The 13,652-nt window shown below is 39.0% G+C and overlaps 1 protein-coding gene across 1 annotated transcript; it reads right to left on the bottom strand.

Moving 5' to 3' along the window:
- Positions 1 to 217: 217 nt before the first annotated feature.
- On the bottom strand, positions 218 to 7,670 carry LOC307126272 (uncharacterized protein; the record flags this gene model as incomplete). The annotated part of the gene is made up of 23 exons (XM_079816737.1): positions 218 to 263; positions 414 to 483; positions 570 to 658; positions 758 to 940; positions 1,139 to 1,337; positions 1,564 to 1,628; positions 1,731 to 1,898; positions 1,994 to 2,054; positions 2,585 to 2,662; positions 2,754 to 2,831; positions 2,923 to 2,970; positions 3,050 to 3,169; positions 3,253 to 3,530; positions 3,690 to 3,728; positions 3,817 to 4,458; positions 4,587 to 4,728; positions 4,821 to 4,912; positions 5,316 to 5,417; positions 5,688 to 5,756; positions 5,860 to 6,181; positions 6,863 to 7,386; positions 7,521 to 7,578; positions 7,665 to 7,670. 16 exons carry the CDS (start codon positions 7,668 to 7,670, stop codon positions 2,034 to 2,036), a joined length of 2,619 nt encoding a protein of 872 aa, XP_079672863.1. The 3' UTR covers positions 218 to 263; positions 414 to 483; positions 570 to 658; positions 758 to 940; positions 1,139 to 1,337; positions 1,564 to 1,628; positions 1,731 to 1,898; positions 1,994 to 2,033.
- Positions 7,671 to 13,652: the final 5,982 nt, after the last annotated feature.

Here is a 13,652-nt window from a genome sequence, read left to right as displayed (position 1 = left end):
TAATTGAAAGTAAATTACTGATGGAAGGGATACAATTATAGATTGAACTATCTTCTGAAAAAAATATTGTGATTTTTTTTAAATTCAAATTTCAATGTTTCTTTCTGTTCAACCTATAATGGTCTAATTAACATAGCATGCTAACATTAAAAAAACTTTTTTCTGATATTTTGAATGCGAAGCAAAACTCAAAAAAGAATAGACAAAACACCAATTATAAACAATTCTGTACTTTATTTAAAGATCACCTAAACATCATCTTGCTGTAAACAGGACAAAGCAAAGAAAAAAGGAAGAAAGAATTGTGTTAGTGACTTTACTTTTCAATTGCATTAAAAAAATCTCCTAATTTAAAAGTCGCTTTGGATAAAAGCGTCTGCTAAATGAATAAATGCATTAGGTAAAATAATTACTTTCTGGTAGGCGAATATTCCTTCTTTTTTCATTCTTTTTACAATCGCCCTGTCAAATTCCTCGACTTCACTAAAATAAAAGATGAATGCCATTGTCAAAAATATTGTGCAATAATAAATAATATTTATTTTTGCAAATGCAAATTACAAGCATACCTAGGGTGATAAGTAGGGCCATGGAGGAACACCTTCTCAGCCTCCTGCCAGGATAATGCCTGCATTTCAGATAGGCCATGAATGATGGCCTGTCCATATAAATAAATTAATAAATAAATTAATATATAAAACATTGCATATATGGCAATAATAGAAACAATCCAATTGACAAACATGTTCGGGCCTACCTCAGGAAAAAGAAAACTACAAATGAACTCCACTTCATCTGTGAAGTTCAGTTGAGTTTTAGTCTTCTCCAGCAGAGCTTTGAGGTGTTCAAAAAGAATGGTACACTGCTGCTCGCTGTCCATGTAAACTGGCACACGGGGCTTTAGGGGGAACCACTTTGATGGTTTCCCATTGAGAACATCCTGCGGGGCAAACAAAAAGTATTGTTTTATATATACACACACAAGCCATCAATTAATAATTGGCATAACAATTAAGAATATAGCTAAGAGCATATTGGATAATCAATTGACAATGTTGAAGTTGACAATGATCACAGCCCTGGTTGAGTCATTTAGGAATGCTAATCTTTAAATGGTGAAAAAGGACCATTTCAGTACCACTAAATGCTGCTCTGTTGCCTTTGAAGTCACAATGCAGTCCACCAGTCGTTCTTCTGTTCTTGTCCGATCTTGGACTGCTCGGATGTGCTGTGGGGCATCATGTGTGGTTTTTCTTTTTAGCCTAAACAGAGGTTGTGTTTTTGCCTCTAATAAGCATTTTGCCTCATCTGTCCAGAAGGCAAACCTGCGCCCATAGCTTGCAAACAATAATAATAAAAAAAAAATTATAGGAGCAATTAAAGGAACAAAAAAAAGAAAAAAGTGAAATTGTCTCTTAAGAGAGTTATTAAGGGTATTTTGTTACTCTATGCTAAATAAAATGTTGTATTGACAAAATATTCAAAAGTAATATGACAGACTTAACTCATATATGGGACCTCTGAATAAAATTTTACCAAAATGTACAATCCTTTTTGACATACCCGTCAATTTGAAATCGTTCCATTAGCACAAGGCACCACCATTTTCTAATTATGGGCATGTCAACCTGAAAGAAATGCCCAGTTAAAGATCATACTGTTTTCTACTTTTACCAAATAAACTTTAAAAAGTAAATCAAATAAACAGAAATGTCCTTTTATTAACTTACCTCCTGGAAATCGAACCCGATGTCACAGACCATTGAGAGGGTGTACTGAAATACAGGAGACAAGCTGTCATTACCACTGTTCACTAGACCTTACTATATACATATTAAAGACCCTACCATCAGCACAAAAACCCCACAGTCATTCCCTCTTGTCTGACGTGGCAAAGCCTATGATTGAGGAAAGGAGAACGAGTCAGTTTAGAAATTAATAATAGATAAAAGGATTGTGTGCAAAATAATAATTTTTGCAGTAAAATTATCACCGAAAAATCCTTTCCAGTCATTTCTGTCCAGATCCCTGGATCAATTTGGTTGGCAATTTGTCTGTAGAAAGAAACATTATTATGATTGATCAAGTTTAAATGACAGCTCATCTGTAACCTGAGAACAGACACACCATGCAAAAAAAGGCTAAATGAACGTAGCCAAAACATGCAAGAAATGGCTAGGAGAACATAGCCAAAATTTTGAGTAAAGGCTAGAAAACCTGGCCTTTAAACGTTGAACATAGCTAATTGTATAGTAGAACAAAAGCTAGAAATGGCTGAAGGAACGCAGCCAAAATAAGATGCTGAAACTGTCTGAACTGCATGCTGTCTAAATTCATAGATGGACCTAAACATTGCTCTGTATTCCTCATCTCCAAAGCCGGATTCGTGCTCTGCGTAATGGGAGTCTAAAAAGACTATCTCCCTTCGAAGTGGCCTCATAATCTATAATGTGTTAAGGTGTAAAAAGATTTCATTTTCTTGGAAGAAGCATTGATTATTAGTTTAGTTTTAGAAACACACCAATTACGCTGTAATCAACATATGTATGCGACATTCAATATCTAGTAAGAGATAATTCCTTACACAGACAACGTAGTGGTCAGGGCCATTAGCTTTTGTCCATGCTGGGAAGACTAGCAAGTCTTTCATATCAGCATCCTCCTAAAATTTATTTTAGAAATTATGAAATAAAATAAAAAATGAAATTATGCCTTTTTATAGTTTTTACCTCCCACTCACTATATACACTCACCGGTAATGCTGTAACAATGTTTGGGGTTTTCTTCCAAGTAGGAACAACATAAAAGTTCTCTATGTATATATCTTTGCCCTATGGAACAAGAAAGCAAGCAAAAATGTAGGTTGATTCAGACACATGTATACTCTTTGACAGTTTACATTGTAATATTTTATATACATACAATATTCCGAGCCATTTCAATAATAAGCTGCATGCAGGCGTTTCCAATCTGCAAGAAATAATTAAAATAGTCACTCATTAGTGAATGTGTAAATACAAATATAGCTTTCCAAATGCAGACTGCTTACGTGGGAATCCATATCCCTCAGCAAACCCAAGCTCCAAAACTCCTCTCTAATGAGACACAATTTCCCCTCCTTGACAATAATTTCAGCTCCAGGCCGATTGACGTCCAGCACATAATCAAGCTATAAAAAAAAATTGTTAAATAGTCAAACAATAGTGCTCGACTGCAAATGCATGCACATTAAATTTCAAGAATAAAAATTACCAGCTTTTCTTGCACTGGATGCCAGTCCCTTTCCCATGGCTTTACTGGTGAAGAATATTCCATCAGGGTTGTTGGTCCCAAAGCAGTAGCTTCTGGTGATGCAGTCTCACTCACTGCAGGGATGGCAATGGTTGCTGTAATGGCTGGTGATGCAGTCTCATTCACTGCAGGGATGGCAATGGTTGCTGTAATGGCTGGTGATGCAGTCTCATTCACTGCAGGGATGGCAATGGTTGCTGCTGTTGCTGAGGGTTTTAAAATGGTGTCTGGCACTGCTACTGAAAGTAAGGTAAAAAAAACAAAACAATCAAGCTTAGAAATCATAAACTTTGTGTATGCTCTAAATTTTTAAGTTAGTGTGCCTGTTTGCACTTAGTGAGCAAGTAATTTGTGTAGCTCCACCTGAGGGAGGGGACTGGACACAACAATTTACTTACCTACTGACACATCCATGGATTCCTCAGATGTTATATGCTCTACAAAAACATAAATTAACAGATCAGTCCAAAGAGTTATAAAGTGTTACATTCATAACAAAAGTGCACAAGTACAGTGAAAAATTACCCAAAACAGCCTGACTGTGGACATTCATTAGAATGTTTGTCTGAAACTCCTTTTTCATGTGCTTAAGTCGTTCTTCATTTTTGCGAATATTGTAATGGTGAATTATGCTTCGCATGAGGAACACATGAGTCGACGGCAAAGCCATGTTTAGGAAGTAGTTGTTTTTTTTTAGTTTGGAAAATAACTGTTCCACGACTTGGCTGTTAACTTTTCCAGCCAGTTGCGGGACCAGGCGAAGCTTCCGCAGTGAATCTCGAGCGTCCTTTGTGTTGTCTTCATGGAACCGGTCATAAAGAACATAATGTTCTGCTGAACCAGTAATAGGGTGGCCATCAGGGTCTGGATTTTCCTTTTTGCATGTCAGCCAGGGTAGTGACACCTTTACCTTTCCAGCTTTGGCTTTCGCTATGTTTTCTGCAGTTGGGTCCATTAACCTCCCTTCAAATGGTGTGAAGGGTATTGCTTGTGGTTGTCTTAGGTTAGTGTGTGTTGACAGTCCACGTGCAAAGTCGTAGATGACAATGTTTGGCATATGCTTCCATGAAAGTAGCATGTCCGCAAAATCACGCGGGCTCTCTGCTCGGATGTTGCATTTCAAACTGTAGACAATGCCACATGGACACATAATCACAGCCCAACCACCTAAAATGCAAATACATAAAAGAAAAGCAGATTTTTAGAAACAGTAATCCTTTCTATACTCATGTTATCACATTGTATATTTTAGAGCTACTGTTATTAGTGTTCTCATTTGCAATAATGAGGTTTACCTGAGGCAGCCCAAATTTTCTCAAAAACTTTGTCATATGCCTCTCGTGACTTCATTTCTTGCGAAAGTCTTAAAAGGAGGTCAGTTCGAGATCCAGTGGTATCCAAACCACACTCTCTGCATAAATTTCTAATCACCTGCACCTATCAAAGGAAATATGTGTCAGTGAATCCCTTAACCCTTAATAGGACTACAACAACATTAAAATAATGACAACATTGAATAGAGATTTTACCTTCTGTTTGTAGAGCTCATCTCTTAGACGATCCTCTGAGACAGTTATCTCAGAGACCTCTGCTGCTTTTGCTGGACGGATCTTCTGAAATTCTGTGTTAAGAACACAGTCTGAGCGGCGTGTATTTCTCCCTATCCAGGGTGCCCAAAAGTGAAAACTCGGAGGAACACTGAATGGATTGTTTTTTTGACCTTTGTGAAACAAAACATGTCAGTATATCATAGAAATCAACATTTTACCTTTTGTCTTATCTTATTAAACACAAATCTACATAGGTGTAACATTTAATAATTGCTGGTAGATTTGCTTTCTTACTTGAAACAAATCCACGGGCAATTCTTTCCTCTGTCAGTGCCTTCCAAAACTGTTCTGCATTGACATCTCCATTAAATTCTTCCGGAGGTTGTGCAAGGTCACTCACTAAGGAAATTAATAAAAATTTGAATAAACTATGGTCTACCTATGTGCAATCTGTAAACTAAAAGGGTTTTTTACCTGACAGATGAAAAGATGCCTTCTTGTGAAGGTCCATTATGACCACAGGCGGATGGTCACCACAAGTCACACAAGAATACTGATATTCATGGTCTGTTAGAGCTTCAAAATGAAGATAACCATGAAAAACTGTATCGGCTGAGGGGAACTGGACACCTGTATTTAACTCCAAAATCTCAACTATTCTGCTGACTGCAGTGTGGACCTATGATATAGAAAATGCACTATTAATTACTACTATTCATTGAAATAATAATAAAAACAGACAAATTAAAGAATAAAGAAAAAATATAAACATCACCTGCAACATGTGTCTAATATTGAGGCAGAGAGGTAAATCAAGGAGGACATGGTCATTGAAATTATGCAGACCATCTTTCCACTCTTGGTACCGGTACAGTACTCCACACTGAGGACAGTATTTGAAGTATGTAGAAATATCTGCAGACACAAAAGTGTAAAAACAAGAGTGGTTCAGTTCAAAACGTAACATTATCAGAAGAAGTACAAAAATCACAACCATAAAAATAAATAAATAATCCACCTTGGACAATTCCTGTGGTTGTAAGAATCTTAGCCTTTTGAGTTATGGGGATTGGGTCGCTGAGGACCATGCGGTTTGGGCAGTGGTAGCACAATGTCTCCTCAGGAATTAGGTGTCGTGGAAATTCCTTATCCACTGAAGAAAGTCTTAAATGGTCGGGAATAGTAGCAGGTATTTTTTTGTTCCTTAAAATGTATTGTACCATGCCTTTTATTGCTGGAGCATCCTTTGGTGGGTAAGTGTTTTCCCCCACATGTGTTTCATCACTTTCCTCCATTGCTGTCACCTGAAACTCCTCAGCACTCCTTTCAGTGCTCCGGACCTTCCGAAAGAGTTCTGCATTTGTTTGGAACAAATGCCATTTCGCAATATATTTGTGTGTGCATGATCTCTGCGTCTTTGCACAAGGACAGTGCCATGCATTTTTTTTGGTATCATAAGACACCATGACTCTGCCTAGTCTACTGTAATAAGAAATAGTTGGCTCATGAACCGATATAAATTTTTTTGATGGAGGGGCTCCAATCTTTGACAGAACTGAAAGTGGAGCATTATTTTCTTTGGCTAGGGTTTGACGATCAACACACAGTTTAATTTTGTCTTTCCCAAACCACTTGCTTTTCACCATTTCGTTGAGACAGTCTTCTCTTAGTGAGGGTGAGGTTAAAACTGTTTTGCAGTATGAAACTGACCGGAGGTGTACACACTGGTATGACCGCAGTCCACTTCTCCATGCCAACTCCATATTAGCTTGGCACTCACCTAATTCGCAAGAAACATGATGTTGTTCCCCCCATATTTTAATTTGAACATGGAGTGGAGTAGAAGCCCCATGAATACTTTTGTGGACTGCATACAGTCCATTCTGGGGATCTATACATTCACTTTTGAGATGGGATGAGGATGAAATGTCCATCATTTTTGCTGTGTGTCTTCGTTCAATGTGCCTTTTTAAATTTTTTCTGTAAAATGTCAAATGACATTTGGGGCATTTCTGCAGTACTTTTGGACCCACACGGATGCCAGTTTTTGTGACTGGCCTGACAATGGCACAGGTGGTTGGTTCGGAGGTGGCAGCAGTGGGTGGCATAGTGCAGGTTGGCACAGCAGTGGGAGGCACAGAGGTGGCAGCGATGGCTGTGGTAGATGGCAAAGCAGTGGGTGGCATAGTGCAGGTTGGCACAGCAGTGGGAGGCACAGAGGTGGCAGCGATGGCTGTGGTAGATGGCAAAGCAGTGGGTGGCATAGTGCAGGTTGGCACAGCAGTGGGAGGCACAGAGGTGGCAGCGATGGCTGTGGTAGATGGCAAAGCAGTGGGTGGCATAGTGCTGGTTGGCACAGCAGTGGGAGGCACAGAGGTGGCAGCGATGGCTGTGGTAGATGGCAAAGCAGTGGGTGGCATAGTGCTGGTTGGCACAGCAGTGGGAGGCACAGAGGTGGCAGCGATGGCTGTGGTAGATGGCAAAGCAGTGGGTGGCATAGTGCTGGTTGGCACAGCAGTGGGAGGCACAGAGGTGGCAGCGATGGCTGTGGTAGATGGCAAAGCAGTGGGTGTGATGTTACAGTCATCAGTGGCACTTGCTTTCTTAACCCTCGTACATTTACAGGATCCTAAATGTTTAATGAAATCTGGCTTTCTTAAAATTGTTGACTGACAGTACAAGCAATGATAGTGTTGCTGGGTTCGGCAGGGGCGACCGCATCGATGTATGGTATACCCTGGAAAACAACAGCATACAATTGCACTGTCACACACTGTCTTATGATCTTTCACAAAGCAAAAAAAATATGTTTGCAAATGTTACCTTCATGTTGCACTGATCTGTTGAAGTGTCCCTTAAGATGAACGTGAACTTTGGACAACTTTGTGGGTTGGAAATATATGGGGGCACAGAATGGGCAGTGAAAATCACTGCAGCATTTACAACATCTTTTAATTTCTGGAAGTGAATTCCCCCTTTGAATTGTTACATCCATCTTGAGATAGATAGATAGAGAGAGATAGAGATAGAGATAGAGATAGAGATAGAGAGAGAGAGAGAGTCAAATTAAAATCACCTGACAGAGCCCATACAGTCAAATTTCAGTCAATACGAATTAAAACAAGAAAACAAGGAACCCAGTCAAAAGGCCAAATGACACATTCTAGCTCGGTTAATACATAGTGAAGGCATAGTTAATTAGATTATTATGCAATTGTATGAGTTGTAAATGGCTGGCAACAACTTCATATCACAGTTAAATTAACATGGATTCATTTTAATACATACGTTTTATAAGTACTAATTTAAGTAGGCTACATAAATTATATAAAGTAAAATAATTGCTCCATCTGGCATTAATTAATAATGACATTCTTTGATATTAACACAATGGCTTGTTATCTACAAAAAGTCAAAGGTTAAAGGCTAACGTTAGCTAAGCTATCAAAATATTTTCGGGGGGAAAAAGGCGAAAAAACCTACATTAACGGCTCACATTTTGTTACAAACTATCTTTACACATATTAAATGAACTATTCATATGTTTTTGTATCGATGAGCTATAAAGTGGTTTGATTAAAAAAGAAATACGATAAATAAAATTGACTATACTCACGTTTATCCTTCACGTTGCAAAGATGTTTACCTGATACAATTGGATAGGAGGCGCTGTCTCGAAAACCGAGGGGCCTGAGAATGCGGGACTCTGGGTGCGGGGGACTGTAGATGCAGCAGGCTCCGAGGCTGCAGCTTCATACTACTCGACGGAGGTGGCACGAAATGTGACGGAGGCGGCCGCTATGCAGGAAAAACCATAGAAAAACCCTGCGGTCATTGTTTAAACTCATCCTACTCCAACCAGGAGTCCGCAAATTTACATTTCCCCATTTCGGAGTCTGTTTCGCAACGCGTGGAGGGCGACACATCACCTAACTGCGCATTTCGCAAAATACGTGACATCACCCATAGACGGTGTGCGCGCCCGAGCTGATCTCACTGATATATCACTATTCAGACAGGACTAGTTTTTGTAAATTATATTTGAGTTACAATTCTCATCACCCAACATCTGTGATTTCAAATATATTCAAAATAATGTTTTCAGAGATTGAAGTAAAAAAAAACTTTCTCCCACCATTTAGATTTTATTTATTTTTGTTGTTAAAATCTTGTGAATCTTGTTCAATGTGCAGATTGCCTCTCTCTCAGTCCTTCCCCTCCCCCCTCACTCTCAGGCTCACCCTGGGTGTGTGTGTGTGGGGGGTCTCTCTCTCACCCTGTGAGTTTGTGTGTGTGCCTTTCTCTCTTGATGATGATAATTTACCCCTTTCATATCATAGACTATCACAAATAACTATCACTTGTGAATAAGTAAAAAAAGAACTATACAAATACCTTGAATTAAATACTGGCCTTCTGGACTTATAACATTTTGAGCAGGAAAAGATAACTTTTCACATATTTGAAAGAGATCTATTTCATCCCATGACATTAAAAATCATCTACATTTAAATTACATCATGGGTGTGGCTTGTGGTGATAGTGGCACCAGCTGCTGCGGTAAATGTGACATATTCGAGCGATTTAAAAAAATTATCCTGTTTAAATGCATATTGCCTGCCGTGCACAGTTATGCTGATGCCACCGGCGTGGCGGTGCCACCGGCTTGGGCTTCTTTTTTTTTTCGACTTCTCGGGTACTTTTGGGGAACTTAACATGCTCGAAAACTCTTGAAACTTTGCACACACGTCGGAATGCGCGGCCATCAGAGCCGGGCTGAAGCTGGTACCTGGGCGTGGCAGGGGGACTCGACAGCGCCCCCTAGAACGCGTTCAGAAACTTGGTCCATATATCAAACACACTTGCACGTACATGTATGAAACTCGGTACACATATAGACCTTATCGGGCCGAACAACTTTCGTGCTCATAGTTATGCGTCAGCCCAACAGGAAGTGAGCTATTATGGGTTGTTCGGAAAACCCATGCTCTGGAATTTAATATACTCCTCCGAGGCCATTGTTTCGATCATTGCCAAACTCGGTCAGCATGAAGTGAACATATCCAGGATGCTAAATTGCGAGCGGATTTTTTATATGTCAAATGGTTTGGCTGTGGCGAAGCAACGAATTTATGGCGAGAAAAGGGAAACAGGAAGTGTGTTTTAACTTGTGCAAATATTGACTGATTTGGATGAAACTTCAGCTGTGTGTTTGTTGTAAGAGGCCGATCACATGGATATGACTTTTGTGAGTCAAAGTTATAGCGCCACCAACTGGCAGCAGGAAGTGTGTCACTTTCAAAAATGCTTTGAATCACCATCTTATTTTCACCTGATTTACTTCAAACTTCATCAGTATAATGTGAAAACATGACAGATAGAGACGTATGAAATGGATTCCTAAAATTTCAAATACTGTTGCCATGGCAACGTGTCAAAGTTTAATAATCTTTTGGCTGTTTTGAGGCTCTTAGCATGCTTGAAATTGCTTGAAACTGCTTGAAACTCAACACACACATCAGAGATGTCAGTCAGTACACATGGGCAAAGCCTCAGAAACGGGCGGGGATGAGGGGCTCTCTAGCGCCACCTTTTGACAAAAGTGAAGGGCTTCGTTTCATCTACAATCACCAAACTCAGTATATATATTGACCTCATCGAGCCGGACAACTTTCTAATTTACAGTCATTAGCTCCGACCAACAGGAAGTCAGATATTTTGGTTTGAAGGTGAATTTTTGGTTAAATCGGGGTCTGAGTTTTTACGTTCTCCTCGTAGGCGATTTATTCAATCTCCACCAAACTCGGTCAACATGAAACAAAGATACGGAAGATGCTAAAATGCGAACGAATATTGGATATCTCAAACGGTGACCTTGAATATTCATTAAACACCAGCTGCTTTAATACACTTAAGATGCACTTTAAAACACTTAAGTGAGATTATTCAGCAAAGGATTCATTAGACTGGTTCTTAGGGGGGTAAAAATACAAATAAAATAAATAAATAATCATAATAAAAATCTTAATTATCTGAATAATAAAATAATGATCTTAAATGAGTTCAAAACCTACATGTCTTACAAGATAAAATATTTCTTCCGGACAAAGTGTAAGGAAAGCGCACGCACGCACACGCGCACACGCACGCATTACATTGAGAATGGTGATGTTAAAAATTGGTAAATGATTTCAAAAGCAGTGTGTTTCAAGAGAAATGCAAACAAAATCTAAGATGCATGACACACAAATATCTCCAAACTGTCACACGCATAACGGTTTGGTATGGTTTCAGAGTCAGTATACTACAATGAAAACTTTGTGCCTTGTGTAAACTTTGTTAAGCAGGCAAACACTGATAAACATGCTGTGGGTAGTAACTGTTTAATACAAACAAGAACCCAACTCTGATGTGTTTGTTTCACATTACTGTAAATGACTTCACTTGCAGTTGCTAGCTAACTATTGAAATGTACAATATGTTAAAAACATTTTGGTATTGTGCCGATGAGGACAAAAACTGCTTACCATATGTTTAGCATTTTCTTATAAAGAAAACAAAATATTAAAACATAAAACGCACGTCGGTTTTTGGACAAGACCTAATAGACAGACGCCTAAAACACTGGTGTTACAGAATTGGTGTGCAGCGAATAAAATAAAAATAAAAATAAATAAATAAAATAAAAACATGAATCATCCCACCTTTCACCTAAAATGTCTACTTATCAACTGTAATTAATTTACTTAGCCGTTGTTTAGAGACGGTCAAAAAATAAATGTGTATGACTGCTGTGAAATGCACAGCTTAAAGCATAATGGTTAGAAAAGTTTGAAATGTATTAGTTGTAACAGAAAAACAGAAAGACTCACTTTTTCATGTTGAGGTGTCATGTCCACAGCATAGACAAACCAGAAAGATGTCCTAAAAGAAATATAATTTGTTTAGTCTTAAACACTCTCATGTAGAAGGACTGTCATTTAATTCTCTTTATGCTGTATTTGTTTGTGTTTTTAATTAATTCCTATGAACATGTTTCCTATGAATGTATTACAAACTGTACAAAACAAAAGAAACAAAATGTGAACATCGTCATCGACTAGAGGAAAAATGTCACTTACAAATCGACATAAATTTTCACAATAGACCAGGAGAGAAGATTTTCTGTATTCATTTTAAATGGTTCATGCTATTTATGTTTAGTAAGTTGCTCTCTTGAATATACTTTTGTGCAAACATAATTTCTGTATAAAGATGATGTTTGAATCTTATCCATAGTCTTTAAAATTTCTTAAATGTATTTATTACAGCAGTGGGGCATAGTTAATATAACAAATCCCACAGAAGAGCAAAAATGTGCAAAGATTTTTAGCACATATAGTAGTTTTATTTGCATGATGATGATGATGATGATGATGATGATAGTTGAAAAATACTGTAATCTTTAATGTCAAGTAGGATGTTGAAAGAAACCATTCTGTGTACATTACACACTTTAGGGAAAAAAATATATTTGAAATGTTTGTCAAAAGAGAAAGTTCAATCATATATTTTAAAAAAAATTCTTAAATGAAAGGTCTGCGTTCAACACACGCTTTCCCATGTGAGGAATAGCTTGAACTCACAACTCTTTGTTGACAACAAGCATCTTCACCTAAAACAGAACTCACTCCAGCAAACAAAGAAACGTGAACAGTGTTATGCTATCTGGACAAGGTGGATAAATCGAGTAAAAAAAACACCATTTGAAAAACCACAATGCATTATAAACAGTGTTCCCTTTCAAAAGCTACACTCAATGCTGCATAAGCTTATGCAAACGGGAATGTCTTTGACATAACCAGCTGTGAAAATAGTGTGAAAACACGTCAATGAAATTGACCCGGAGGTATTTATAGCCTCGGCCGGTGACGTCATAGGCGCACCTGCTGCACGAGGCTATAAATAGATGAGCTTCAGCTGGAGCAAACCAGGTCTTTTTGTTTTCAGACCAACTCTGTGTTATGGTGTGTTACAAAGTCTCTGAAAAAAAAAAAAAAAAAAAATTCTCTCTCTCTTTCATGACTCAACTCGAGATCTTTGTTAGGAGTTAGTTTTCAACATGGTGGTGTACGACACAATGTAGATTCAGTCAACTGCCAGGTAACTTCAGTTCTGGATTTTCTGCAAGAAAAGTTGTCATCAGGCACCTGCCCCTCCACTCTCAGGGTTCATGTGGCCGCTCTTTCGGCTTGCCACGCCTTGGTGGATGGGGTGCCGCTCGGGAGACATCCTCTACTCGCTCGCTTCATTCGTGGGGTAGGCGGTTGAGGCCACCTGTTAGAACCAAGATCCCTTCATGGGACTTAGCTTTAGTCTTCGAGGGTCTGGTTGAGACCCCCTTTGAAACATTAGCTTGCCCCTCCACTCTCAGGGTTTATGTGGCCGCTCTTTTGGCTTGCCACGCCCTGGTGGACGGGGTGCCGCTTGGGAGGCATCTTCTGCCTGCTCACTTTGTTGTGCCAGGCAGTTGTGGCCTCCATTAAGAGCCAAGATCCCTTCATGGGACTTAGTTTTAGCCCTCGAGGGTCTGGTTGAGACCCCCTTTGAACCTCTAGAATCAGCGTATGACGAACTTCTGACTCTAAAGATGGTTTTTCTTATGGCTATAACTTCTCTGAAAAGAATTGGGGACATGCAGGCTCTGTCAATATCGCCATCCTGCTTAGACTTTGCCCCAGGTTTGGTGAAAGTGATTTTGCATCCCCACCCTGACTACCTGCCTAAGGTTCCTTTGTCGACTGTACATCCTGTCACTCTAGAAACCTTCTG

Source organism: Gobio gobio (assembly GCF_949357685.1).
Source record: "Gobio gobio genome assembly, chromosome: 5".
Taxonomy (NCBI): Eukaryota; Metazoa; Chordata; class Actinopteri; order Cypriniformes; family Gobionidae; genus Gobio; species Gobio gobio.
Note: the sequence above shows the minus strand (reverse complement) of the source record. Positions and strands in the feature narration are given on the sequence as shown.